This window comes from Leucopleurus acutus (assembly GCF_964270905.1).
Source record: "Leucopleurus acutus genome assembly, chromosome: 16".
Taxonomy (NCBI): domain Eukaryota; kingdom Metazoa; phylum Chordata; class Mammalia; order Artiodactyla; family Delphinidae; genus Leucopleurus; species Leucopleurus acutus.
The window spans coordinates 41,555,646-41,581,911 of record NC_139158.1 but is presented as its reverse complement, the minus strand read 5'-3'; the positions used below and the strand labels follow the sequence as shown (position 1 = coordinate 41,581,911).

Here is a 26,266-nt window from a genome sequence, read left to right as displayed (position 1 = left end):
AATACGTGTCCAAACAAAGGTCCATGTGGCCCAGTCCCACTCCTCTTTTAACTTCATCAGAGGCATGGTCAACAGACTGCCTCTCAAGTTAGGAATTTGGGAACCAACCTCCAACTCCTACCCTCTCTCTCCCTTTCCACAATTGGTCACCATGTCCAGTCATGTCTACGTCGTCCACATCTCTTGAATGCCCAACACCTGCCATTCCCAGGACACACTGCCTTTGCTCACCTTCTTGCCCAGAGAAAACAGTCTCAGGGTTAGTCGTCCCGGCACAAGCCTCTCTCCTGCCCATCTTCCACACGGCTACTGGACACCTCTTTTTAAATTAAATCCCATCTCACGTCTATGTCTGCTCACCGCTTTGGTAGACGCAGAGCAGAGCAGCTAAGACCATGGGCTCAGGGGTCAGATTGCCTCACTGGACTCCTGGCCCGAGCACTTTCTAACTCTTTGACTTTGAGCAAGTTATTCAACCTCTCTGTGGCTCAGTTGCTAGCCGGTAAAATGGGAACAATAGAACCTAGCTCCTCACAGGGGTGCTGTGAGGATGAGATGAAATAATATCTGTAAAATGCTTAGACTATTGCCTGCTGCACAAAACATTTTCAATGAATGTTACCTATTTTTATAACCAAAATACTAAGTCCAAATTCATGAGCATGGTATCTCAGGCCCTTATGGTTGGGGCCTAATCTAGCCTCTTCACCCTTCTTTGTAACATCAACCTTTTTGCTATTCCATGAAGGTTCCCTGTCTCTTTCATGACTTTATATGAACTTACCATCAGCATTTCCATTTTATCTTCAACCTCATATTTTGCTGTGATAGTTATCTCTGTCATCTGATTTAGAAACATCTAATATTTGATTTCTTAAATTTATAACTATCTATGAGTATCAGTCCAAAGTCATTATACTATTTATAATGTACAAACAGATCTTAGCTCTTCTGAGGATGAAATATGGATATAAAACATTTAAGGCTTTTATTCTGATTACCTATGAATATTCAAAAAGTTCCTGCAGGGAGTTCCCTGGTGGTGCAGTGGTTAGGAATCTGCCTGCCAATGCAGGGGACACGGGTTCGAGCCCTGGTCTGGGAAGATCCCACATGCCGCGGAGCAACTAAGCCTGTGCACCACAACAAGAGAAGCCCCGCAATGAGAAGCCCGTGCACCACAACGAAGAGTAGCGCCCGCTCGCCGCAACTAGAGAAAGCCCGCGCACAGCAACGAAGACCCAACGCAGCCAAAAATAAATTAATTAATGAATTTTTTAAAAAAAGTTCCTGTACATGGAAGTGGGTCACGGGGTGCATCCTGGTTTGGACACGTGTTAGACGAGATGGCAGAAGCAGCAGCACATCGGGAAAAGCACGATCTCGGGTCTAATGGTATCGGCTTAACGTATAGAAAGGAAACCTAGCATCATTGTGAGCCCTCTGCCCCAAAATCAAAGGTCACCATGCTGTGGAAGCAAAAAAAGTTCAAGTGAAGCGCGCAGGCCAATGAAACATTAAACAAGTGCACCTGCATTTCCACAGCAGATAATTCCGGTGGGATTTCACGTTGCTGTGGATACAGAGGGAGGAACAGCTCAAAGATACTTGTAAAGCAGGGAGGGATTAGAGTATCCAGGGAAATAAGTAAAAGCTATTGTGTTTCATCCCATGCTTCGGGAGGACGGCTACAAAATCAGGTCTGAGCATTCTTATCCTTCAAATAAAGAGGGTCACATTGCCAGTTTATGGTGAACATGGTAAAAGAAACATAACACTTCTCATGTGGCTCACCCTTCTGAGCAGTAGAAACCTGCCAACCTGCCAGGTGAATGCTTATTATTTTTTATTTTTATGTTTTTGCTGATTTCCTATTTTTGGGGGGGGCACATAACAAGGACAACCAAAGCAAGGGATTTAATTAACTGTTTTCATTAATGCTTTTATTTGAACAAATAATATAGAGGGAAACTAATTATCCCATATCGATCTAAACGTTACAATGTCATTTACTAAAATCTCTGCTTCCTGAATTGCTCAAGCAATGACAAAAATATCTGCTAACTGACAGTAAGTTCCAGCTCAAGATAGATATTTAACCTAACTGCATGTGTGACTTGTCAGAGAATAACTCCGACTTAATGATACCACATAATTCCACAAAATTAATGATAAAATGATGGGATTTAAAAGTTAGGAGTTCTATGAACTTCCAGTAGGAGAGGAAAAATAGGGACAAAACAAATCAAAACAAAATATTTATCCTGAGAACCAGTTAAGAGAATCTACAGTTTTTCCTTGAAAAATGTTTAATTTCAGCAATATTTTTTCCGCTTAGATCACAAAAGAGACTTTTGGACAATGTCCTTGGCTACTGACTTCATTTTTGTTGTGTGAGTAAAAATGACACAGCAGTTGCACGCGTGGCCACAAAGCTGTCAGTAACAGCACACCCTGACCTCTGGGGGAGACCAGAGGCGTAGGGGCGTGTGGTCAAGGATTCCGAGCTCTCTCTCGATAGAAGGGAAGCAGTCAGTGTTCATGGGGCGGGTGCCATCTTCCACGGCTCCCCCCGCTCGTGGAAGCCCCTGTAGGAACCGGGATACAGCCCAGCGGAAGGGGCCAAGGAGCAAGTCTCTTCAGCCTGCCTGAGTCCAGCCTTGTGTCCCGGGGCAAGGATCTCTGATCAGCACTGGATCCAACAATAAGTAAAAACGCTTGCCTGGCGGGACCTCAGTGCTCTGTGGATTCTCCAGGGACCTGGCAGGGGAGGGGGCTGGTGGCCGGGGTAAAGGGGTTTGGGGGAGGGAGATTTGGGGCTTCAGGATTTCAGATGAAAAGCTTATGTATCTCTGCATGAAAGGAAAACATAAATCCTTACTGAAAAAGAGAAAATGAGTGTAATGTTTGAAATGTCCACTGAACAAATAAGAATAAAATGTGGGAGTTCTGGCAAAAAAGACCAAAATGAAATTGAGTTTTCCTTTATGATTTAGGGGAAATGATTTATGATGTTTTCATCTCTATATACATGAAGTAAAAATGTCATACATTTATCCTTTGAGCATACAAATGTAAGATGTAAATACCAAGATGGAAGGTATGAAAGACAAGCCGGAAAGCCTTCACACACAAGAGGCGGCCAAGTACAAGACAAAATCGGTCGTCCCATGGGACTGGAAAAACCAAGCATTATGGGAATTCAAAAGCAAGTGAGATCACTTCTAGTCTCGAAGGATGAGGAAAGGTTTTATGCTTTGGGCAAATGCTGGCAGTTACGAAGGCTTTATTGACACCATCAGGGCAGGTTTCCTCATGCTTGGCAGGTGTATCTCCTTGGACCTGCATTCTCAATGGTGAATAGTTGAAGCATGAAGCTTTGTGAAATGCTTTCTACTAGGTCCGATGCAGCATGTAAATACTATGAACTTAGGGTAATGACTTCAGCTATGCAATGTTTAATGATACATTAATAATTATGCCTGGTAAGCCCTGAAGTAATGATGTGACTTAGAAGTTCTATGATTTGTTGAGAATTTAAAAATATGGTTTGGAAAACACGGCCCATAAAAACAGCTCAGTTACAATGAGCAATCCGAGGGGGAAATAGGTTTCCTCATAGATAAGACTGCCAAGTTTGAGGAAATGTCTATATAAATGTTACTAAACCCGGCTGCATGTCAGAATTACCTGGAGAGTCTTAAAAATACAAATTCCTGGAGCCCACTCCAACCTGGTGAATTGTAACCACAGGAACAGGGGCCCAGGAAGCTGTCTTTTTACAACTACCACCTCCCCACCCTTACCTGCATCCCAAAAGTAGCTCTGATGTACCGGATGGTAGAGTCTGGAATTTCCACAAACTGTTGCTTATATGGAAAGTTACTCCACCTTAACCCCAAGGTCTAGGAAGCTGATCCACAACGTTTTTCTTCACCACAGTTCTTAAATCAAAAGGGAAATGCAGGGCTTCCCTGGTGGCGCAGTGGTTGAGAGTCTGCCTGCCGATGCAGGGGACACGGGTTCGTGCCCCGGTCCAGGAGGATCCCACATGCCGCAGAGCGGCTGGGCCTGTGAGCCATGGCCACTGAGCCTGCGTGTCCGGAGCCTGTGCTTCGCAACGGGAGAGGCCACGATGGTGAGAGGCCCGCGTACCACAGAAAAAACAAAAAAAGAAGGGAAATGCAAGCAGTTTTTTCCAAGCCCTAGCACCTTACCATGTGGCAAGTGTTCCTTTGAAAGGAACGCTCTTCAGAGAACTACACTTAGAGATAAAGTCTCTGCTCAGCAAGCGGCCTTGCCTGGTCTGGGTCTCACACAATGGTTCCGGGTGCTCCCTTTCTCCAAAGATCACGGCTACGGGCACCTCTACAGAAGGGTCCTGGCCTATGTTTCCACCTAACATCAGATGCTGTAAGGCAGAGGGTGAGGGGTTTGACACCCCCTGACTCCCTCAGTGCGGGGAAGCAGGCGCGGACGCCTCGGGAAACGCCCCTGGTTCATCCCCAGTCCTTGGGGAAGAGAGCACCTCCCACATCATGACTCTCCAGGCAATTCCCTCACAACGTTCAGCTCCCACCGGGATCTGGACATGCAAATGGCATTAGCGGGGAGGTGTCAGTCTAGCAAGAATTGAGTGCTAGGTCTTTCTAGGTGCTTTGCCTTCTTGCCAGTGGAGGAGGAGAGATCCTGGGTGCTTTCCCTGTTGTACAGCTGTGGAAACGACGGAGGTTCAGAGAGGTCAGATGGTCCACATGGTGCCCAGCAGTAGCGGCAGAGAGCTGACTCTACCCCAACTCAGCGGTTCTCGTGCTCCCAAAATCGGTGTGAAAACACGGGTCCCAGCCTCCGGCCCCGGGTTTCCGATTCAGTCCTTACAGGGGGGCCTGTATCGGCACCTGCAACAGGTTCCCAGGCAGCGCTAAAGGTGAAAACTGCTGATCTAATTTCATCTCCATGCCAAAGGAGAAATCAAGTATTTGCCAAGACAGGCCCACTCTCCCTCTTTGTTCCAGCAGAGGTTGCTGGTGGAGCAGAGTACGTGGGTTCTCTCTAGAGCTGCCAGGACGCCCGGGGAGAGAGGTGGAAGGAGATCAGGAGATGCTCCCGACACAGTTTTCCCGTCTGGCCTTGCTTCCCTCTGCCTTTGTCTAGACCCACGCCTTCGTTAAAGGGCAACTGTATGAGCATCAAGAAAGGAGAACAAATGAAAGAAACCGGGCCGGCAGCGGGCCCACCCGCATCACCTGCAAATGGTCCTCCCGTCCCAATGCTTTCCTGCCTTCTCTGCTCGGGGTCTCCCCCTGACTGTGGCAGCTTGAGGGACAGGCTGGAAGCACAGCCCAGGGTGACCAGATGGACAGGAACTGTTGGGTAAATACCCCACTTCCTCGGGCGCAGAGGGACTGGTCCCAGCCGTGTCCTCGGAGGGGGTCCCGGCGGGACTGAGCCTCGTTGCCCACGGTGAGCCAAAGGCACATGATTTGGGGGCTTTGCTGGTATTCCTGCCGGTCCCATCTCACCTGCTCGCTCGGGTAGTTCCCAGGGATCACCCCCAAATAAACTACTCGCACCAAATTCTTTGTTTTCAGCTTTTGCAGGACCTCAAACCAAGACGGAGCCAATGTCGTCATTTGAAAATGACCTGATAGTAGAGGACAGAGGCTGAAGTTACTGGTCCGTGTTTGCGGTTTGTGTTTTGTGCGATCGTGAAGACAATTTGTAAAAAACGCCGTATCTGTGAAACACAATAAAACCAGGTATGCCTGTACATTTAAATACTGGAATCAGGTTAGGAAATGGGATGGTGATTAGGAACCAGGGACAGCTCCAGGTCAGTATTTTCTGGAGGCAGGATGTCAGGTCCTTCTGCCTGGGGAGGCTGAGCCTTTGAACCTGACATACTGCCCCACCCCTCTATTTTCCCCCTACCAGGCCATCAGAGGGGCCTCTGTATCAGTCCCGACAGGCCCCACTGTAATGCCAACATAACAAAATGGTGAGATGTGACCTGCCCCGTGGATCTCCACCTATGCCCCGGGCACATGCCACAGGCCTGGCCGCCACCCTGCATTTCCCTGGTACCCAAAGGGTGATTGGGGAGAGCACACAGCCCTCAATTCATGTGGCAGAGGCCGACGGCATGGACAGCCACCAACCTGTTCATGGGGTTCATCGCTGAGATCAGCACGTAAGCACTGACTACTTAATTAGTCACCTAATTAATGACAACCACAACGAAGCCTTCAGATGTCCTCAAAGGTAAAGATAAGAAGCTCATTAATCTGCAAGCGCTCGGCTGCTGCCGCCAGACCCCACAGCTGGGCCGGAGGCTGTGTGGTCCTGTGCGGCCCGATAACATGTGTTCTGGTCATCCAGCCACAACTGCAGCTTCACAAACGTGCCCTGTCGTTCCCAGCTAGTCTTAGTTGTTCTCGACACACCCACCAGATGAGGGATCAATGCCCAGGTCGAAAACCAGAAACTTCACCCTTTGGTGAGATGACTTGGTGGGTGTTTTGAGACATCTCTTCCCGGGGGTGGAAGTGGAAGCCAAGGTGATGGTGGGTGGTTCCCGTGAACCAAAGTGCATCTTCTTCTAACCACCCAGCCTCGGCGGGATGCCACCCAGGGCTGCCTTCATTTACTGTCATCCCAGGAGTCATACATGAATTTTTCTAGCCCTGTTATAGGCTGCTTGAGAGATTCTTTACATCAGAACTGAATTAGGTAAGATTTTAAAATAATGGATTAAAAGTAACTGCTCCATAATTGGGAGTAAATAATATAATACACAAAGCATAGAGACGTACGAGCTGAAACAGAATCAAATAGTAACTGCTTCAGCTCAGTGACTTGACGCCCAAGACATAGGGAAGAAGCTGTTGTGAATAATTCTGGAAAATAAAATATCTGTTTGGAACACTGACTGCAGCAGGGCCTGAGATTCTGTGTTTCTAATCAGCTCCCAGGTGATACCAATCCTGCTGGAGTCCAGATGAAACTTTTGAGTAGAAAGGACATAAGACGTAGGATGAGTCCATAGACCCGGTTCCTACTCCTTTTTTGGTAGAGCATATCCATATTTCTTTTTTTTTTTAAATGATTTTGGAGTACTACTGTGGAAAGTAGCATTACTTTGGGGAGTTCATCAGGTCCAGACCTGGTACACAAAGGGACTGCTAAAAATATGACCAGCTAAGCTGCGTGAAAAGAGGCCCCTTGCTTTCTGGAAAGAGCTTTCAGACTTCATTGCAAAGTTCTCCTTCGGGAAATAGCATTTCCTTGACAGATGACAGAAGCTCCCCTCTGGCCTTGCCTGTTGATCCAAGAATAGGGAGTTCCCTTTAGACCTCTGATACGGTCGGTGGAGTTCCTAGCGTGACAGCGCCCAGGGCTGGCAGGGCCAGGGGAGCCCTGCCGTGACCCTCCCTCAGCAGAGGAGGAGGGCAGGACCACAGCACTGGTTGGTAGCAGAGGTGGGCTGATGACCGAGGCCAAGATCTTTCTGCCAAAAACCAATGTTTGGGGTTTTAAAGAGGTTTTATTAATAGAAGTACCAAGAAGGATAATGTACATGAAACACCTATGGTGCCCAAGCCAACACCTTCCCGTCCGGAAGAGCCAGGCAAACGAACAAACACATGAGAACCACAATTTAAAAATAGCTCAGGTGCGTCACCTGAATGTCTTGGGCATGATGAGAAACACAGATAATTCACAGCAAAGTGTCTTAAGAGTTGCCTTTCCCCTCCAATTCACTGCCCTCTATTCCATAGGATGAGTGAGGGTTTCCTCCTCTATGCCCCCCACCCCAAGAAAGCTCCCCGGCCCTGGTTCTGTGCCTGCTGTCCTTCCCCCTGCCAGCCCCTGGTCCCCACCCAGGAGGCACACAGCCCAGCAAGGCAGGTGATGAGGGGAAAGGAGGCCAGGACGTGTGTGCCCGCAGGGTGGGGCCTGGGAGCCTGAACATGCTCCCTCTTCTGCCCTCCATGGAGTTACTTGGGCACAGCACCCTCAGAAGACAGATGCACAAGACGCGGGGAGGGGGGACAAATTAGCCAAGTCTCACCTCCACTCTGAATCACCCTGCACCCTCGCCCTTCTGCATCAGCTAGCCAGGGGCCTCAGGAGTGTCCATGGAGATTGCAGGAAGTCTAAGGGCAGGGCTGCCACTCAGCCCAGCGCTGGAATATTCACCAGGACCAGGAGGACACAGAGAACCACAGGGGGGGGCCGGTGTGTGTCCCTAGAAAACGCCTGTCACTCTTGTCACCAGGTACTGGAGGGCCCAGGAGGTCTTGCCCTTGTAAGGACAGGAAGAAGATGCAGGGTGACCCACAGGCCTCACAACCAGAAAAGAAAGTGTCTCCTCCGTGCAGGTGTAACTGTGGACTGGTGGCAGCTGAGGACCAGACAGAAGGTTGTACTAAAAACCAAAACCCCAAATATCCCCTCAACACTCACACCTCTCATGGAGCTTATATCCTGGTGTCTGTATTAGTTGGTGACTTTGGGCAAGTCACGTCAGCACCCCTAGTAGCACCGTGGCACTTGTGGAAAGAAGAGAATTTCTGCAAGGACTGCTTTTGGTGTCTTTGAAGAGGAGACCAAAGGTGCTTTGCAATTTGTTTTGAATGTAAATAATATAAGAACAAAGAGTTGTGCTTGTTTTGTCACCAGATGACAGGATGACCAGATTTTCTGGAAAAAGAGGCGGCTGTACTGGGCCTCAAATGGATTTTCCAGGAACTACAGTGCCCCAACTGAGTTTAATAATGCAGGGCATGAGCGTACGAGGGCGATTTTCCTAAATCTTGCCTCCAAAATGTGGATTTAATCCTCACTGGAGGTCAGTGTTTGGTGAAAACTCTGTTTCTTCAATTCCATTCCAACTCAAATCATTTACAAAGTTTAGTTCAAATGGCAGTTAAATTGGTAAAGTAAAATCTGCAGCAGGTTACTATGGTGACTGCTGATTTGAAATAATTAGAGAAAATAATGAGAGAACTATTTCCTCTCTCCGGGATTTGATATCCGTAAACTGATCCCAGTCTCTTTTTAGTGCACGTAATCTGTATAACGATGATAGAGAATTATGAGTACTTTAAAATGCTTTAAAAAGCTCTGTCTGATTGACGAATTTAATCAACCAAGTACTTATATCAAAATTTATACCTTTCTTTATTAAATCTAAGTTGATTCCACAAAACGAAAATTATATGTGTATATCTTAATGTAATCATTTTAAAGAAGACATAATGACAAGATATATAGCTAAACTAAGATAACTAAGATAACTTCTTGACTACTGTAATTTCACAACCCCACCCTGATGGTTCATCTTTCAAAAGTGGCTGTACAGATTGCTGTTCAGAGTCTGAGGTGAAGAGACCTGTCAGAATAGGGAAAGCCCTCAAACTACAGAGTGGAATAGGCAGGAAAATGGAGATTCCTGGGTGCTTCTCATGATTTCTTTCTTGCAGTGAGAGATTGCTGTAGACTGACCACAGTATTTAAAGCCTGTGAACTTGGTTGCTAATTTCAATAAAGACAGGCGACTTATTTCTGGTTAACTAAGGGTGTGTTCCAGATAACTGAACAAATTGGCTAGAAAGTAAAAAAATCTTCTGTTATGTATGATGTCAAATGAGCAAAATAACCATCTGGGTTAGTTCGTCTCCATATCCACCAGGGACAAACACCTTCTAGGGGTCATTTCCTCCACCCTTTTCCTTGTCTAGACCCTCACCACTTATCTGGCCTCCGGAGGAGTCATGGTGGGGATGCCTTTCCCCATCGGCCACTCTCCTCTTAGCACCTACAGCTTTGAACAGTAGCTAAAGTTTCTCATGCGATCCTGAGCAAAAGGTCTGGGAAAAACTGGATTCTCCTAACTTAGGAGTCTGTGGTTCTCCAAAGCCTGGGTCTTTGAAAACATCTAGAGACTTTTTACGAAATGAATGAGGAAGCTAGGTCTGAGAGAAGTCAGGCACACATCGAAGGTTCCATGCCAGTGGTGGCAATGCCAGGCCATGAATCCAAGTTCTTGGACAATAACCCAGGGCTCTTCCTGTTAAAGAGAGGCTGAAATTCACTGAGCAGATGGAGAGCTAACTGGGGGAGCTGAGAACCCTCAGGAATCACCTATCGGGAAAATGGGCTCTGCAAGGAAACTGTGCAGTGCTTTGAGGATAATAGAAAACACATCAAACAGCTGCACAGATCTCAGCTGTCCTGGGGAAATGTACTCTGTTCCCTGGCACCTGAAATGCAGGTGTTGAAGGAAAGGTCCTGGACTGTCTGCCACTTCTGAAGCCTATTTGTGATGCATACAGTCAAAACTGGTCCCCAAACCTGCTTGATCACACAGAGCACCTGTTAAAATACAGGTTCCCAGGGCCCTCCATAGGAGTTTCTGCTTCTCTGTGTCTGTGAGGTCTGGGAATCTACATCTTTAACAAATGCTCTAGGTGATTCTTATAATCCAGCCAAGAGAGGGGAGCACCAGTATAGAATAGGGGCTGGAAAACTTCTTCTGGAAAGGGTCAGAGTGACATATACTAGGCACTACCAGCCAAACGGTCTCTGTCACGGCTACTCAAAGCTGCCGCTGTATCAACAAAACAGAGACAACACGTAAATAAATGAGCGCGACTGTGTTCCCATAAAGCTTTATTTACAAAAGCAGGTGGACCTGTTTTGACCTGGGGGGCTAGAGTCTGCTAACCCCTGATCTAGAATATTCCACTGATTCATTAATCCACATAGACAATGTATGTGAGGTAGCAGAAAGCTCAGGTCTGTCCTTTCAAGGAACCCTCTCAGGTGTAGGAAGAGAAAGGCCCTTTAAAAACAAAAAAATAAAGTAAAACAACTCACCAAAATATCAGTGTCTCTAGGAAGGAAATTCCAACATTGGACGCACCAACCACAACAATCTTGGCATTGACAGTTATTTTAGGTTCCAACGTTAGTTTTCTGTTTATATGGTTCAAAGCATAACTCAACTGGAAAAAAATACAAAGAGAAAAAGGGACTTGAGGAAAATGTAGCTGAGTCTGCATTCCCAAATTGGCAATTACTTAACCAGTAATTACCAGCAAATCAAACTGAAAAATGCCCCTGTGCAGCCCTGAGGAAATTTATGGGAAGTAATTTTTAAGAAATTAATGTAAGAATATGGCAATATACCTAACACCTAGGCTGGTTCACATCAAAATACTTGATTTAGATCATTTTTGTCTTATTGTTGACAGATGTTTCGTATAGAACCCAGGCCATCTATGACTAGAGATGATAAGGTAAATAATTCCCCAAGAAGACAGGCAAGTTGCTGCTTGAGAATCTGTAGTTTCATCAAAGGTCCCAATCTTTCCTTCTGTCCATGGTTTGAACAATTATATTACAGTAGCTGGGTGCCTGATGGAAGGTATTAGCTCTCATTCAATTCTGCATCCCTCACACAACACCTGGAGCACAGTAGGTGTTCAGTAATATTTATAGAAGGACAAATGTGTTGAATGACAGAAGCATATTGGATGATAAGGATTGTTCCGTCTTTCAAATAACTTAGGGTCAGGGAGGACTCTTAGAAGCACAGAAAGTAACAGGTGATCGTTTTAATGTCCATGTTTGAAAAAATCACCTGGATTGATTTGTTTGGTTACTTTCCTGCAGAGGCTTCAGTGGGAACATGAAATGTACAAAGGAAGGTTTTACAAAGAGGTGGTGGGGTCTGTTTGTTTGTTTGTTTTTTGCCCACAAGGCACAGCATGCGGGATCTGAGTTTCCCGACCAGGGATCGAACCCATGCCCCTTGCATTGGGAGCGTGGACTCTTAACAACTGGACTGCCAGGGAAGTTGGGGTACTCTTAAAAGAACGTTGGATTGGGTCAGAAGACCTTGATTCTCTTTTTTAATTCATAAATTCAACACACATTTTTATTTGATGCTTCCTGTGTGTCTGGACAATAACAGGGTTTACAGCCGACTTCTCATCATAGGCAATGGAGGACAGGAGTCAGTGGAATGACATCCACACCAATGTGTCCCACTCGTTCAAGTTCTCATTACCTTAGCATTAACTCACCCTCTAGGTCAGAGACCTTCAAATTCTAGTAGAACAAACCTATTTTTAATTTTCTTAAAATCCTGAGATACCAGGAGCTGGAAGTCCAGCAGGCTAATGGTAAAGTCCTATGGAAAGCTAGGCTCCCACCCACCTTCCAGTGCCTAAGGCAGCATGGGTGGGGTCACATGCTTTGCAATTTACCTGGCAACATGTGTGACCTAGATGATAAATCCCCTCTCTTTAGCTTGAGCTAGCCCAGCAACATGCAGGTAAAAAAATGTCTTGAGCCAAATAAGGTATTAATAGAAATTCAAAACAAAGTCTGGAGGTTTTAGACTCTCTCCATAATTAACATTGCTGGTGCCTCTCAGCATCTGTCCCACCCCCACTCCCTCTAATGAGACACACCAGGGATTCTGGAAAAGACTGAACCCACTCCCATCTTTAAGAGGGGGCTCTGGTTGACATAAACCAAGTTGCATAATCCCACCCTCCTTGCTCAACAATTGGCCCAGGATAGACACATGACCTATGCTGGCTTAATCAGAGTGAAGCCCAGGACTTTTGTGTGATGGTTTAAGAAGAAAAGCCTCTTGCTTTCCAGATGGTACGAGGTGTACATTGTGAAGGCTGAAATAGTACAGTCATCATGCCACCAAGAGGGAAACCATTCTGGGATGAAGCCCCAAGAGAATCACAAAGAAATAGAACAGGAATTCCTTTCAAATCCTACCTGAAGCCCATGCTAACTTTGGACTCTTCAGTTACATGAGCGATAAATATCAGTCAGCTATCGCCAAACAGTGCTGCATAACAAACCACCCCAAAATGCATTGGCATAAAAAATTGCCATCTATCCTCACCCCTGTAACTCTGAGTCAGCTGGAAGAAGGCTGATGTCAGCGGGATTCAGCTGGCTTTGGCTCCACTCTGCAGATTTCAGCTTAGCCTCACATCTCTCTTATATTTTTTTTTTGCGGTACGCGGGGCTTTCACTGTTGTGGCCTCTCCCGTTGCAGAGCACAGGCTCCAGACACGCAGGCCCAGCGGCCATGGCTCATGGGCCCAGCCACTCCGCGGCATGTGGGATCTTCCTGGACTGGGGCACGAACCCGCGTCCCCTGCATCGGCAGGCGGACTCCCAACCACTGCACCACCAGGGAAGCCCTCTCCTATCTTTTTTGATGAGAAAGAGCTGGGTCTGTTCTTCTCATGGCAATGCAGAAGTACAAGAAGGTAAGTGAAAATAAGAAATACTTCTTCAGCCTGGCCAAAGCAAGTCACACGGTGGAGCCCAACACCCATGAGGTGGGGAAGCCGACTCCCCTGTAGTGGGAAGAACCTCAAAGTCACACAGTAAGGGCACAACCCAGGGAGGGAGGAAGAACTGGGGAGAAAGACTGCAACCCACTGTGTTTCCTTGATTGTTTAGCTCAGTTTGATTCTTTTACATGCAACTAAAAACTTCCTAAACTGATAGACTTTCTAAATGACAATAATGAATATATCATTTGGGTGAAAGAGTATCTGTTCTTCAAATAAATGTCATTCTGATCTGCCCTATGAAAATTTCCCAGCACAGGCCAGTGAGGAATTCTGGGAGAAAACTAGTTAACACTGGTACATCTGGCTGCCAGTGTGTACTGTGTTCCCATTAACTTGCAAGACAAGCCTGGTAGCAGCAGATTGGGTCTGGTGGTTTAGAGTGAGGAAGATAGGAAGCATAAATGGTGGTATGAAGGCATGTAGTCACAGGTCTAATTAAGAGACTTAAGATGCAAGCATCTTCACAGAGGTCAGAACCCAAGATTCCTTCCATAGGAGGTATGTTCAGACATTCCCCTCTGCTGTCCGGAAGCATATACTAAACATGGGCAGTAATGAAATTCCCTGGTAAAGAATTGTACCCCATTTAGGAAACAGTTCCTGAATCAATGATACAAAGGCACCTGGGGAACAGAACAGAATGGCTTTTGTTTCCCACACAATAGCTTTAACACCAACAGCTGCCAGGCCTCAGAAATCACCTTTCTAACCTCTGAATACACAAAGTGGCCTCGGGTGTTCAAGGCTGAAAGAAATGTTCCTTAAAATTGATTACGGCTCTCATAATAAGTTTAAAACACAAGCCTTAAGTTCCATCCCTGAGATGGAAGAAGAAAGAATGATAAAGTGGGACTCCCTATTTGGAAATTCTAGAGCCAGGCTTGAGGTGTGGGGAGGGGAGGGAGTGTGGACGGTTCAGAGGGAAGTGACAATAAAGGTCAGGTGAGGGGGTTGTTGAGATGAGAAAATAGGGAACAGAAACGAGCACATGTTTAAATTTTAAGCTATTTATCTGTAATTTCCTATGAGCTTCTGAATTGGCACACCTTGTGCAAGTGAGTCATTGAGCAGTTTGGTCCCTTTATTAATTCATCTGGTTTGTCTGCTGCCCTCCACCTAGACTGTTTGCTTTCTGAGGTCAGGGGCTATGTCTTTGTTTTTTTGAGGCATTCGTTTAGTTTTAGTTTAGTTTTGTTTTATCTGAACAATTCCTGCCACACATTTTTGGACGTTTGGTAAATGATGAAAGGACAGATATGCTGACTTTGCGTTCCGTGAGCCCTTCTTAAAGGGTGTTGACGTAATTTCTACTGAGTCAGGTTATTTCTGTTGGTGCTTTTCCAGTTGCTTACATGGCAAACAAATGATTTATATATGATGAGAAGAACTTGGATTAAATTTGATCTTTTTAGTAAAAGTGATACTGACGTACATGCTCAGGTGAGTTTATGCTGTGATTCGCATACATTTATCAAGAGACCTTAAAGACACAGTTCTGAATTTCACGCATGTTTGTTAACTGTTCTGTGTGTACAAAAAGAAAAATTAGTCAAAGTATAATTTTATCTGATACACACAGACCTGAGTTCTGTGTTTCTATATCTGGTTTAGTTTTTCTCATGCACTTAGAATGAGTTAGAATGACAACAAAAACAGTATTAAAACTCGGTTTCGATAATAGATCCCAAATCAGAAGTTGCTAAAATAACAAATAGGCCATTGAACTAGAAAGCAGTCAAAGTAACTACAAATGATCCTACATAATAAACCCAATTCATACTAAAATGGGACATGACAGCGTCTACGGTGAATTTTTTCTAATGATACCCTTTCGTTTGGGGGTCACATTCAACCTCCAGGATCACTGGACTGGGCATCATTAGCCCAGTCCAAACAAGGGACTGTTTTCTTAACTCTGCTACTGGTTGAAATTCTGAGCCTCTTTTTCTTAAACATCAGTTTCCTCAGGTGTAAAATGGAAGTAAATTACACAAACCTCTGCTTCCTCAGCAGGCAAACACGGGAACTATTCATTAAAAAACGTCTACAAATACTTGGAGCTTTTCAGGCAAAGATGTTACACAAGGTAAAATTGCACATCCTCTCTCGCATCTGTAATATGAAAGGCAAATCTTCGAAAAACACATTTTAAAAGGGCGAAACAAGGAGCTCCATTTTCAGCTCCACACCCATGTGTATATATATTTTTTCTTCTAGAAAGCTTCCAAAGACTTCAAAGGGAGCTCTGTCCAGGCAAGAAAATGGAAGATGGAGAGATTCAAAGCCATTAGAAATAGAATTTCTGAAATTCTTAATAAGCCTATTTTTGCTTTATAAATGTAATTTTTTCTCCTTACACTTTTCCATTCTCTCTCTTCTTTTTGAGAAGCTCCCCTTTCCCCAATTTGATCAAAACAAATAATGACAGGTTGACAGAGCTATAAATATCAGTGTCAGTTTCAGAGTTCAAAGTAAACGAATTGACCTCTTGGGGTCAAAGTATTGCAATATTTACCAAATACATAAAAAGTAGGGAGATACAGACATGTAAACTAGAACCAATAAGTCGGGCATCTCTTCCACAGACACAAAATGCAATTTTGAAAAACCTTTCTGCTAAGATCATTAAAAGGGGTCAAAACTACAATAGGGGGCTTCCCTGGTGGCACAGTGGTTGAGAGTCCGCCTGCCGATGCAGGGGACACGGGTTCATGCCCCGGTCCGGGAAGATCCCACATGCCGCAGAGCGGCTGGGCCCATGAGCCATGGCCGCTGAGCCTGCGCGTCCAGCTCCGCAACGGGAGAGGCCCAACAGTAAGAGGTGCGCGTACCGCAAAAAAAAACAAACAAACAAACAAAAAAACTATGATAGGAACGCCATCACCTCTGTCCTAGCAGAACATGAGGCTGTCAAGACAACGCCATGGTTTTGAGCCTCGTTTTCCCTTAACCTTCCTCTTTGTTAGGGTATGGGAAATTCTAACACTTCTTGCAGCTCCAGCATGTGGGGAAAATGCACACTGTTCTGTCTCTGGCATCTGCTGAGAGTGACAATGACTCAAAGACCCTTTCTGGCTTGCTCTCCTATCACGGGGAGGAGTGTTCTCAAAACCGTGCAACGTGGGCCAAAGGGTGGGCTGGGGTTCCTGCAGCATCCCCACCACTGCACCAGGCACAAGCTAGGCACACAGTAAAGTTTGGGAAGTGAATGAGGCACTAATTTGGCCTCTGCAAAATTATTAGTAACCCTACCCATGAAGAATTCTCATTTCTTTAAAGAACTATAATACCTTTAATTCCTTTACATTCTTCACATTATCCCAGGCAAACAGTGGGAGCTTGAACCCGAGCTAAAGAAGAGGGTCCTGTTTCATTTAGGATTGGGCTTGGCTGCATACAACAGAAAATGCAGCTTAAACAGAAAACGGAGGCTTTGACAGGATAGAAGATAATTTCTCACTTATGCAAAAGAAATCTGGAAATACATAATCCAGGGCTACTGAGGCAGAGCCAGACTTCTACCTGCCTAACTCCCCATCCTAGTGCACGGCTTCAATCCTCAAGGATGGCCTAGGATGGCTGCCGGACATCCAGATATCATGTCCTCATTCCAGGGAGCAGGAAGGAGAAGGAAGGAGAGAAAAAAGGCCCTTCCTTCCAGTGAGCCACACCCTTTAAGCAGCCATCTCAGAATTCCCATTCCAACTACTTCTACTTCCAGCTCAGTGGCCAAAATTGAGTCATATGGTCATGCCAGATGCAAGGGAGGCTGGGAAACATATTCTCTTAGTTGGGTGCATTGCTGCCTTGCACAAAATTGAGATCTCTTTACTAAGGCTAAAGGGAGGAATGGATATTGGGGGCAACTCATGGTCTTTGCTGTTGTTCCTTAAGCCTCTATAATTCAATGAGTAAATTTCTTTAACTTGCATTTTTCTTATATTTTTCTTATCAACTCCATCTGTCCCAATCCCTCCTACACCCATGTTCCCAACCTGGCTATTATCATTACTTTGCAAATGTTTTTAAAAGTTCAAATTATTGCCACCCCATGACAATCACTGGCAACCATTCTTATACATTTATATGTGGGGAAAAAAAGTGTTTTGGAAGTTGAGTGACTTTACTGAATTTCGCCAGTTCTAGGATGCACGTTTTTTCCACATTAGCATCCCTGAAATCAGCCTCATGGTCAATGTCACCTTAGCCGTTGGGATTGGCCAGGTAGCAGCAGTGACACAGCTGTCCTTTCCTGGGAACAGGTGACTTGGTCAAGGCTGTTCACTGTCATCATTTCCGGAGAGTCATGTGCGTTATGGGACAACATGTGTTGAGTTTAACTGCTGCTGACAACGCCTTCAAAAAGATTACAGCATGATTTGGCATCGAAATGAACACTTAATATGTTCCCATGCAGGCCCAGAAACCGAGCGGCAGGGTGCAAATTTGATATTAATGAAGCAAATATTAGTCATCGGAGGGAATGGCTGCAATTCCGTATTTTCTTGCAATGAAACAATCGAATGCTTTACAGGAACAAATCAGGGATGAGAAATACCTACAAGCAGACGAAGCTGTGTCACATTTTGTTACCAAGACACATGCAAAAGTTTTTTTTTCCCATCATGCAGCAAACAATGCAATTGAAGGGTACGTAAATTGGCTCTCCTCTCTGAATAGATAAAAGAAATTTCAAAGCAATAAGACTTATATGACTGATTCATATTCTGTTCAGGGCTCTTATTAAGACATTGTGTCACAGTTTAATTGGCCATGTTTTTTTCTTAATGGTACATAAAGTAAGGGTCCATCTAATAATAATGGCATCTTAGATTTGCTAAGGGTGATGAAATTCACTTGTTTTAAATTAGATAACAGCCTGAACAAGTAGTTATATAATCACTGAAAATATGGTTATTTGATGCAATACTCGAGCATGGGCAAGGGAGACCCACTGTTGGCTTTTCAGGGACACAGTGACTCACTGATTCCCAATGTGGGGATGCTAGCACAGGTGCCAGGATAACCTCAAGTGGCTCCACGTCCCTCCCCTTCCCACCTGGAGTGGTACCAAGTGTTTAGAAATGTCCTCTGTGCCCCACATCACTCCCAGGAAATCCTGTCTGTTAGGGTTCAGCTACTTGGCTACCTCCAGGTATCACTGTCAATACAGTCAGCCACAAACTGGAGAAATGACCTCTCTGGGGTGAACAGACAGCAAAAGGCAGGGAGAAAGCAAATCCATGGCAGGGAAATGGTTTGCAGAATCAATGACAAATTACTATTATGTTATATCTGTGTCTCTTAAGAAAAGCTCATTGACTTAGCATGTAGTTGCCTAATCATTCTCAACTTCTATAGCCCTATGAAAGACCCATTTTTAATGAAATAAAATGAAGGTGTGGCCTCAAAGGTTTTGAAAATAATCAAATTCAAGAGTGATGAAAGGCATTCTTCCTGTTAAATAATGCCCTTCCAAAATGATGGCATTTTCCTACAGGTATCCAAGGATAAAAATGGTCCTGTATATATTAAATACAAAATGCATATATGGCGGGGGGGGGATCTTCAAGATGGCGGAGGAGTAAGACATGGAGATCACCTTCCTCCCCACAAATACATCAGGAATACATCTACATGTGGAACAACTCCTACAGAACACCTACTGAACGCTGGCAGAAGACCTCAGACTTCCCAAAAGGCAAGAAACTCCCCACATACCTGGGTAGGGCAAAAGAAAAAAGAAAAAACAGAGACAAAAGAATAGGGACAGGACCTGCTCCTCTGGGAGGGAGCTGTGAAGGAGGAAAGGTTTCCACACACTAGGAAGCCCCTTCACTGGCAGAGACGGTGGATGGGCGGGGGGAAGCTTTGGAGCCGTGGAGGAGAGCGCAGCCACAGAGGTGAAGAGGGCAAAGTGGAGAGATTCCCGCACAGAGGATCGGTGCCGACCAGCACTCACCAGCCTGAGAGGCTTGTCTGCTTACCCGCTGGGGCAGGCGGGGGCTGGGAGCTGAGGCTCGGGCTTTGGAGGTGAGATCCCAGGGAGAGGACCGGGGTGGGCGGCATGAACACAGCCTGAAGGGGGATAGTGCACCACGGCTAGCCGGTAGGCAGTCCGGGAAAAAGTCTGGAACTGCCTAAGAGGCAAGAGACCATTATTTCAGGGTGAATGAGGAGAGGGGATTCAGAGCACCGCCTAAACGAGCTCCAGAGACGGGCGCGAGCTGCAGCTATCAGCACGGACACCAGAGATGGGCATGAAACGCTAAGGCTGCTGCTGCAGCCACCAAGAATCCTGTGCACAAGCACAGGTCACTATCCACACCTCCCCTCCTGGGAGCCCGTGCAGCCCGCCACTGCCAGGGTCCCATGATCCAGGGACATCTTCCCCGGGAGAACACACGGCGCGCCTCAGACTTTTGCAACGTCACATTGGCCTCTACCATTGCAGGCTCGCTCCGCATTCCATACCCCTCCCTCCCCCAAGGCCTGAGTGAGCCAGAGCCCCCTAATCAGCCGTTCCTTTAACCCCCTCCTGTCTGGGCAAAGAACAGACACCAGAGGGTGACCTACACCAGAGGCGGGGCCAAATCCAGAGCTGAACCCCAGGAGCTGTACGAACAAAGAAGAGAAAGGGAAATCTCTCCCAGCAGCCTCAGGAGCAGTGGGTTAAATCTCTACAATCAACGTGATATACCCTGCATCTGTGGAATACCTGAATCGACAATGAAGCATCCCAAAATTTGAGGAGGTGGACTTTGGGAGCAACTGTAGACTTGGGGTTTGTTTTCTGCATCTAATTTGTTTCTGGTTTTGTGTTTATCTCAGTTTAGTATTTAGAGCTTATTATCATTGGTAGATTTGTTTATTAATTTAGTTGCTCTCTTCCTTTATTTTTATATATATATATTTTTTCCTTTTTCTTCTTTTGTGAGTGTGTATATGTATGCTTCTTTGTGTGATTTTGTCTGTATAGGGTTGCTTTTACCATTTATCCCTGGGTTCTGTCTGTCCAGTTTTTTTGTGTGTTTTGTTTTGGTTTTTTTTTTAGTATAGTTTTTAGCGCTTGTTATCATTGGTGGTTTTGTTTATTGGTTTGGTTGCTCTCTTCTTTCCTTTCTTTTTTGAAATTACTTTTTAATTTTAATAATTATTTTTTATTTTAATAAATTTATTTATTTTATTTATTTCTTCTTTCTCTTTCTTTCTTTTTTTTCCTCCCTTTTCTTCTGAGTTGTGTGGCTGACAGGGTCTTGGTGCTCTGGCCGGGTGTGAGGCCTTAGTCTCTGAGGTGGGAGAGCCAAGTCAGGACATTGGTCCACCAGAGACCTCCCAGCCCCACATAATATTAATTGGCGAGAGGTCTTCCAGAGATCTCCATCTCAGTGCTAAGACCCAGCTCCACTCAACGAACAGCAAGCTCCAGTGCTGGACACCCCATGCCAAACAATTAGCAAAACAGGAACACAACCCCACCCATTAGCAGAGAGGCTGCCTAAAATCACAGTAAGTTCACAGACACCCCAAAACACACCACCGGACGTGGTCCTGCCCACCAGAAAGACAAGATCCAGCCTCATCCACCAGAACACAGGCACCAGTCCCCTCCACCAGGAAGCCTACACAACACACTGAACCAACCTTACCCACTGGGGGCAGACACCAAAAACAACAGGAACTACGAACCTGCAGCCTGCAAAAAGGAGACCCCAAACACAGTAAGATAAGCAAAGTGAGAAGACAGAAAAACACACAGCAGATGAAGGAGCAAGGTAAAAACCCACCAGACAAAACAAATGAAGAGGAAATAGGTAGTCTACCTGAAAAAGAATTCAGAGTAATGATAGTAAAGATGATCCAAAATCTTGGAAATAGAATGGAGGAAGTACAAGAAATGTTTAACAAGGACCTAGAAGAACTACAGAGCAAACAAACAATGATGAACAACACAATAAATGAAATTAAAAATTCTCTAGAAGAAACCAATAGAAGGATAACTGAGGCAGAAGAACAGATAAGTGACCTGGAAGATAAAATAGTGGAAGTACCTATCGCAGACCAGAATAAAGAAAATAGAATGAAAAGAATTGAGGACAGTCTCAGAGACCTCTGAGACAACATTAAACGCACCAACATTCGAATTATAGGGGTCCCAGAAGAAGAAGAGAAAAAGAAAGGGACTGAGAAAATATTTGAAGAGATTATAGTTGAAAACTTCCTTAACATGGGAAAGGAAATGATCAATCAAGTCCAGGAGGCACAGAGTCCCATACAGGAGAAACACACCAAGACACATATTAATCAAACTATCAAAAATTAAATACAAAGAAAAAATATTAAAAGCAGCAAGGGAAAAGCAACAAATAACATACAAGGGAATCCCCATAAGGTCAAAAGCTGATCTTTCAGCAGAAACTCTGCAAGCCAGAAGGGTGTGGCAGGACATATTTAAATGATGAAAGGTAAAACCTACAACCAAGATTACTCTACGGAGCAAGGATCTCATTCAGATTCGACAGAGAAATTAAAACCTTTACAGACAAGCAAAAGCTAAGAGAATTCAGCACCACCAAACCAGGTTTACAACAAATGCTAAAGGAACTACTTTAGGCAGGAAACACAAGACAAGGAAGAGACCTACAATAACAAACCCAAGACAATTAAGAAAATGGTAATAGGAACATACATTTCAATAATTACCTTAAATGTAAATGGATTAAATGCTCCAACCAACAGACACAGACTGGCTGAATGCATACAAAAACAAGACCTGTATGTATGCTGTCTACAAGAGACCCACCTCAGACCTAGGGACACATACAGACTGAAAGTGAGGGGAAGGAAAAACATACTCCATGCAAATAGAAATCAAAAGAAAGCTGGAGTAGTAATTCTTATATCTTATAATATCTTATATCTTATAGACAAATTATCTTATATCTTATAGACAAATTAGACTTTAAAATAAAGACTATTACAAGAGACAAAGAAGGACACTACATAATGATCAAGGGATCAATCCAAGAAGAAGATATAACAATTGTAAATATTTATGCACCCAACATAGGAGCATCTCAATACATAAGGCAAATACTAACAGCCATAAAAGGGGAAATTGACAGTAACACAATAATAGTAGGGGACGTAAACACCCCACTTTCACCAATGGACAGATCATCCAAAATGAAAATAAATAAGGAAACACAGTCTTTAAATGATACATTAAACAAGATGGACTTAATTGATTTTATAGGACATTCCATTCAAAAACAACAGAATACACTTTCTTCTCAAGTGTTCATGGAGGATTCTCCAGGATAGATCATATCTTCATTCACAAATCAAGCCTTTGTAAATTTAAGAAAATTGAAATCATATCAAGTATCTTTTCTGACCAAACGCTATGAGCCTAGATATCAATTACAGGAAAAAAAAAAATCTCTAAAAAATACAAACACATGGAGGCTAAACAATACACTACTAAATAACCAAGAGATCACTGAAGAAATCAAAGAGGAAATCAAGAAACACCTAGAAACAAATGACAATGAAAACACGATGACCCAAAACCTATGGGATGCAGCAAAAGCAGTTCTAAGAGAGAAGTTTATAGCAATACAATCCTACCTCAAGAAACAAGAAACATCTCAAATAAACAACCTAACCTTACACCCAAAGCAACTGGAGAAAGAACAACAACAACAAACCCCCCCCCCCAAAGTTAGCAGAAGGAAAGAAATCATAAAGATCAGATCAGAAATAAATGAAAAAGAAATGAAGGAAACGATAGCAAAGATCAATAAAACTAAAAGCTGGTTCTTTGAGAAGATAAACAAAATTGATAAACCATTAGCCAGACTCATCAAGAAAAAAAGGGAGAAGACTCAAATCAATAGAATTAGTAATGAAAAAGGAGAAGTAACAACTGACACTGCAGAAATACAAAGGATCATGAGAGATTACTACAAGCAACTATATGCCAATAAAATGGACAACCTGGAAGAAATGGACAAATTCTTAGAAAAGCACAACCTTCCGAGACTGAACCAGGAAGAAATAGAAAATATAAACAGACCAATCACAAGCACTGAAATTGAAACTGGGATTAAAAATCTTCCAACATACAAAAACTCAGGACCAGATGGCTTCACAGGTGAATTCCAGCAAACATTTAGAAAAGAGCTAACACCTATCCTTCTCAACCTCTTCCAAAATATAGAAGAGGTAGGAACACTCCCAAACTCATTCTACAAGGCCACCATCACTCTGATACCAAAACTAGACAAAGATGTCACAAAAAAAGAAAAGTACAGGCCAATATCACTGATGAACACAGATGCAAAAATCCTCAACAAAATTCTAGCAAACAGAATCCAACAGCACATTAAACGGACCATACACCATGATCAAGTGGGATTTATCCCAGGAATGCAAGCATTCTTCAATATACACAAATCAATCAATGTGATAAACCATATTAACAAATTAAAGGAGAAAAATAATATGATCATCTCAATAGATGCAGAAAACCCTTTTGACAAAATTCAACACCGATTTATGATAAAAACCCTCCAGAAAGCAGGCATAGAGGGAACTCGCCTCAACATAATAAAGGCCATATATGACAAACCCACAGCCAACATCTTTATCAATGATGAAAAATTGAAACCATTTCCACTAAGATCATGAAAAAGACAAGGCTGCCCACTCTCACCACTATTATTCAACATAGTTTTGGAAGTTTTAGCCACAGCAAACAGAGAAGAAAAAGAAATAAAAGGAATCCAAGTCAGAAAAGAAGTAGTAAAACTGTCACTGTTTGCAGATGACATGATATTATACATAGAGAATCTTAAAGATGCCAGAAAACTACTAGAGCTAATCAATGAATTTGGTAAAGTAGCAGGATACAAAATTAATGCACAGAAATCTCTTGCATTCACTAATGATGAAAAATCTGAAAGAGCAATTAAGGAAACACTCCCATTTATGATTGCAACAAAAAGAATAAAACCTAGGAATAAACCTACCTAAGGAGACAAAAGACCTGTATGCAGAAAACTATAAGACACTGATGAAAGAAATTAAAGATGATACAAACAGATGGAGAGATGTACCATGTTCTTGGATCAGAAAATCAACATAGTGATAATGACTACACTACTCAAAGCAATCTACAGATTTAATGCAATCCCTATCAAACTACCACTAGCATTTTTCACAGAAGTAGAACAAAAAATTTCACAATTTGTATGGAAACACATAAGACACCGAATAGCCAAAGCAATCTTGAGAAAGAAAAACCGAGCTGGAGGAATCAGGCTCCCTGACTTCAGACTATACTACAAAGCTACAGTAATCAAGATAGTATGGTACTGGCACAAAAACAGAAATATAGATCAATGGTACAGTATCGAAAGCCCAGAGATAAACCCACACACCTATGGTTAACTAATCTATGACAAAGGATATTCAATGGGGAAAGGACAGTCTCTTCAATAAGTGGTGCTGGGAAAACTGGACAGCTACATGTAAAAGAATGAAATTAGAACATTTCCTAACACCATACCCAAAAATAAACTCAAAATGGATTAAAGATATAAATGTAAGGCCAGACACTATCAAACGCTTAGAGGAAAACATAGGCAGAACACTCTATGACATAAATCACAGCAAGATCCTTTTTGACCCACCTCCTAGAGAAATGGAAATAAAAACAAAAATAAACAGATGGGACCTAATGAAACTTAAAAGCTTTTGCACAGCAAACAAAACCATAAACAAGACGAAAAGACAACCCTCAGAATGGGAGAAAATATTTGCAAATGATTCAGCTGACAAAAGATTAATCTCCAAAATATGCAAGCAGCTCGTGCATCTCAATATCAAAAAAACCAAACAACCCTATCCAAAAATGGGCAGAAGACCTAAATCAACATTTCTCCAAAGAACATATACAGATTGCCAACAAACACATGAAAGAATGCTCAACATCACTGATCATTAGAGAAATGCACATCAAAACTACAATGAGGTATCACCTCACACCAGTCAGAATGGCCATCATCAAAAAATCTACAAACAATAAATGCTGGACAGGGTGTGGAGAAAAGGGAACCCTCTTGCACTGTTGGTGGGAATGTAAATTGATACAGCCACTATGGAAAACAGTGTGGAGGTTCCTTCAAAACTAAAAATAGAACTACCATACGACCCAGCAATCCCACTACTGGGCATATACCCTGAGAAAACCATAATTCAAAAAGAGTCATGTACCACAATGTTCACTGCAGCTCTATTTACAATAGCCAGGACATGAAAGCAACCTAAGTGTCCAACGACAGATGAATGGATAAAAAAGATGTGGCATATATATATATATATATACAGTGAAATAATACTCAGCCATAAAAAGAAACAAAATTGAGTTACTTGTAGTGAGGTGGATGGACCTAGAGTCTGTCATACAGAGTGAAGTAAGTCAGAAAGAGAAAAACAAATACCGTATGCTAACACATATATATGGAATCTAAAAAAAAAAAAAAATGGTTTTGAAGAAGCTAGGGGCAGGACAGGAATAGAGACGCAGACATAGAGAATGGACTTGAGGACACGGGGAGGGGGAAGGGTAAGCTGGGACGAAGTGAGAGACTGGCATGGACTTATATACACTACCAAATGTAAAACAGGTAGCTAGTGGGAAGCAGCCACATAGCACGGGGAGATCAGCTCGGTGCTTTGTGTCCACCTAGAGGTATGGGATAGGGAGGGTGGGAGGGAGACGCAAGAGGGAGGGGATATGGGGGTATATGTATATGTATAGCTGATTCGCTTTGTTATACAGCAGAAACTAACACAGCATT

At 43.7% G+C, this 26,266-nt stretch overlaps 1 protein-coding gene across 1 annotated transcript in view; it reads right to left on the bottom strand.

Annotated features, from left to right (window-relative positions):
* Window positions 1-26,266, bottom strand: part of CFAP61 (cilia and flagella associated protein 61) — a gene marked incomplete at both ends in the record, with an annotated part of 251,678 nt that overhangs the window by 87,313 nt on the left and 138,099 nt on the right. The window contains one exon of the mRNA XM_082857551.1: window positions 10,882-11,009. Coding sequence (XP_082713677.1) covers window positions 10,882-11,009 — 128 coding nt within the window. The remainder of the gene's footprint in view (window positions 1-10,881; window positions 11,010-26,266) is intronic.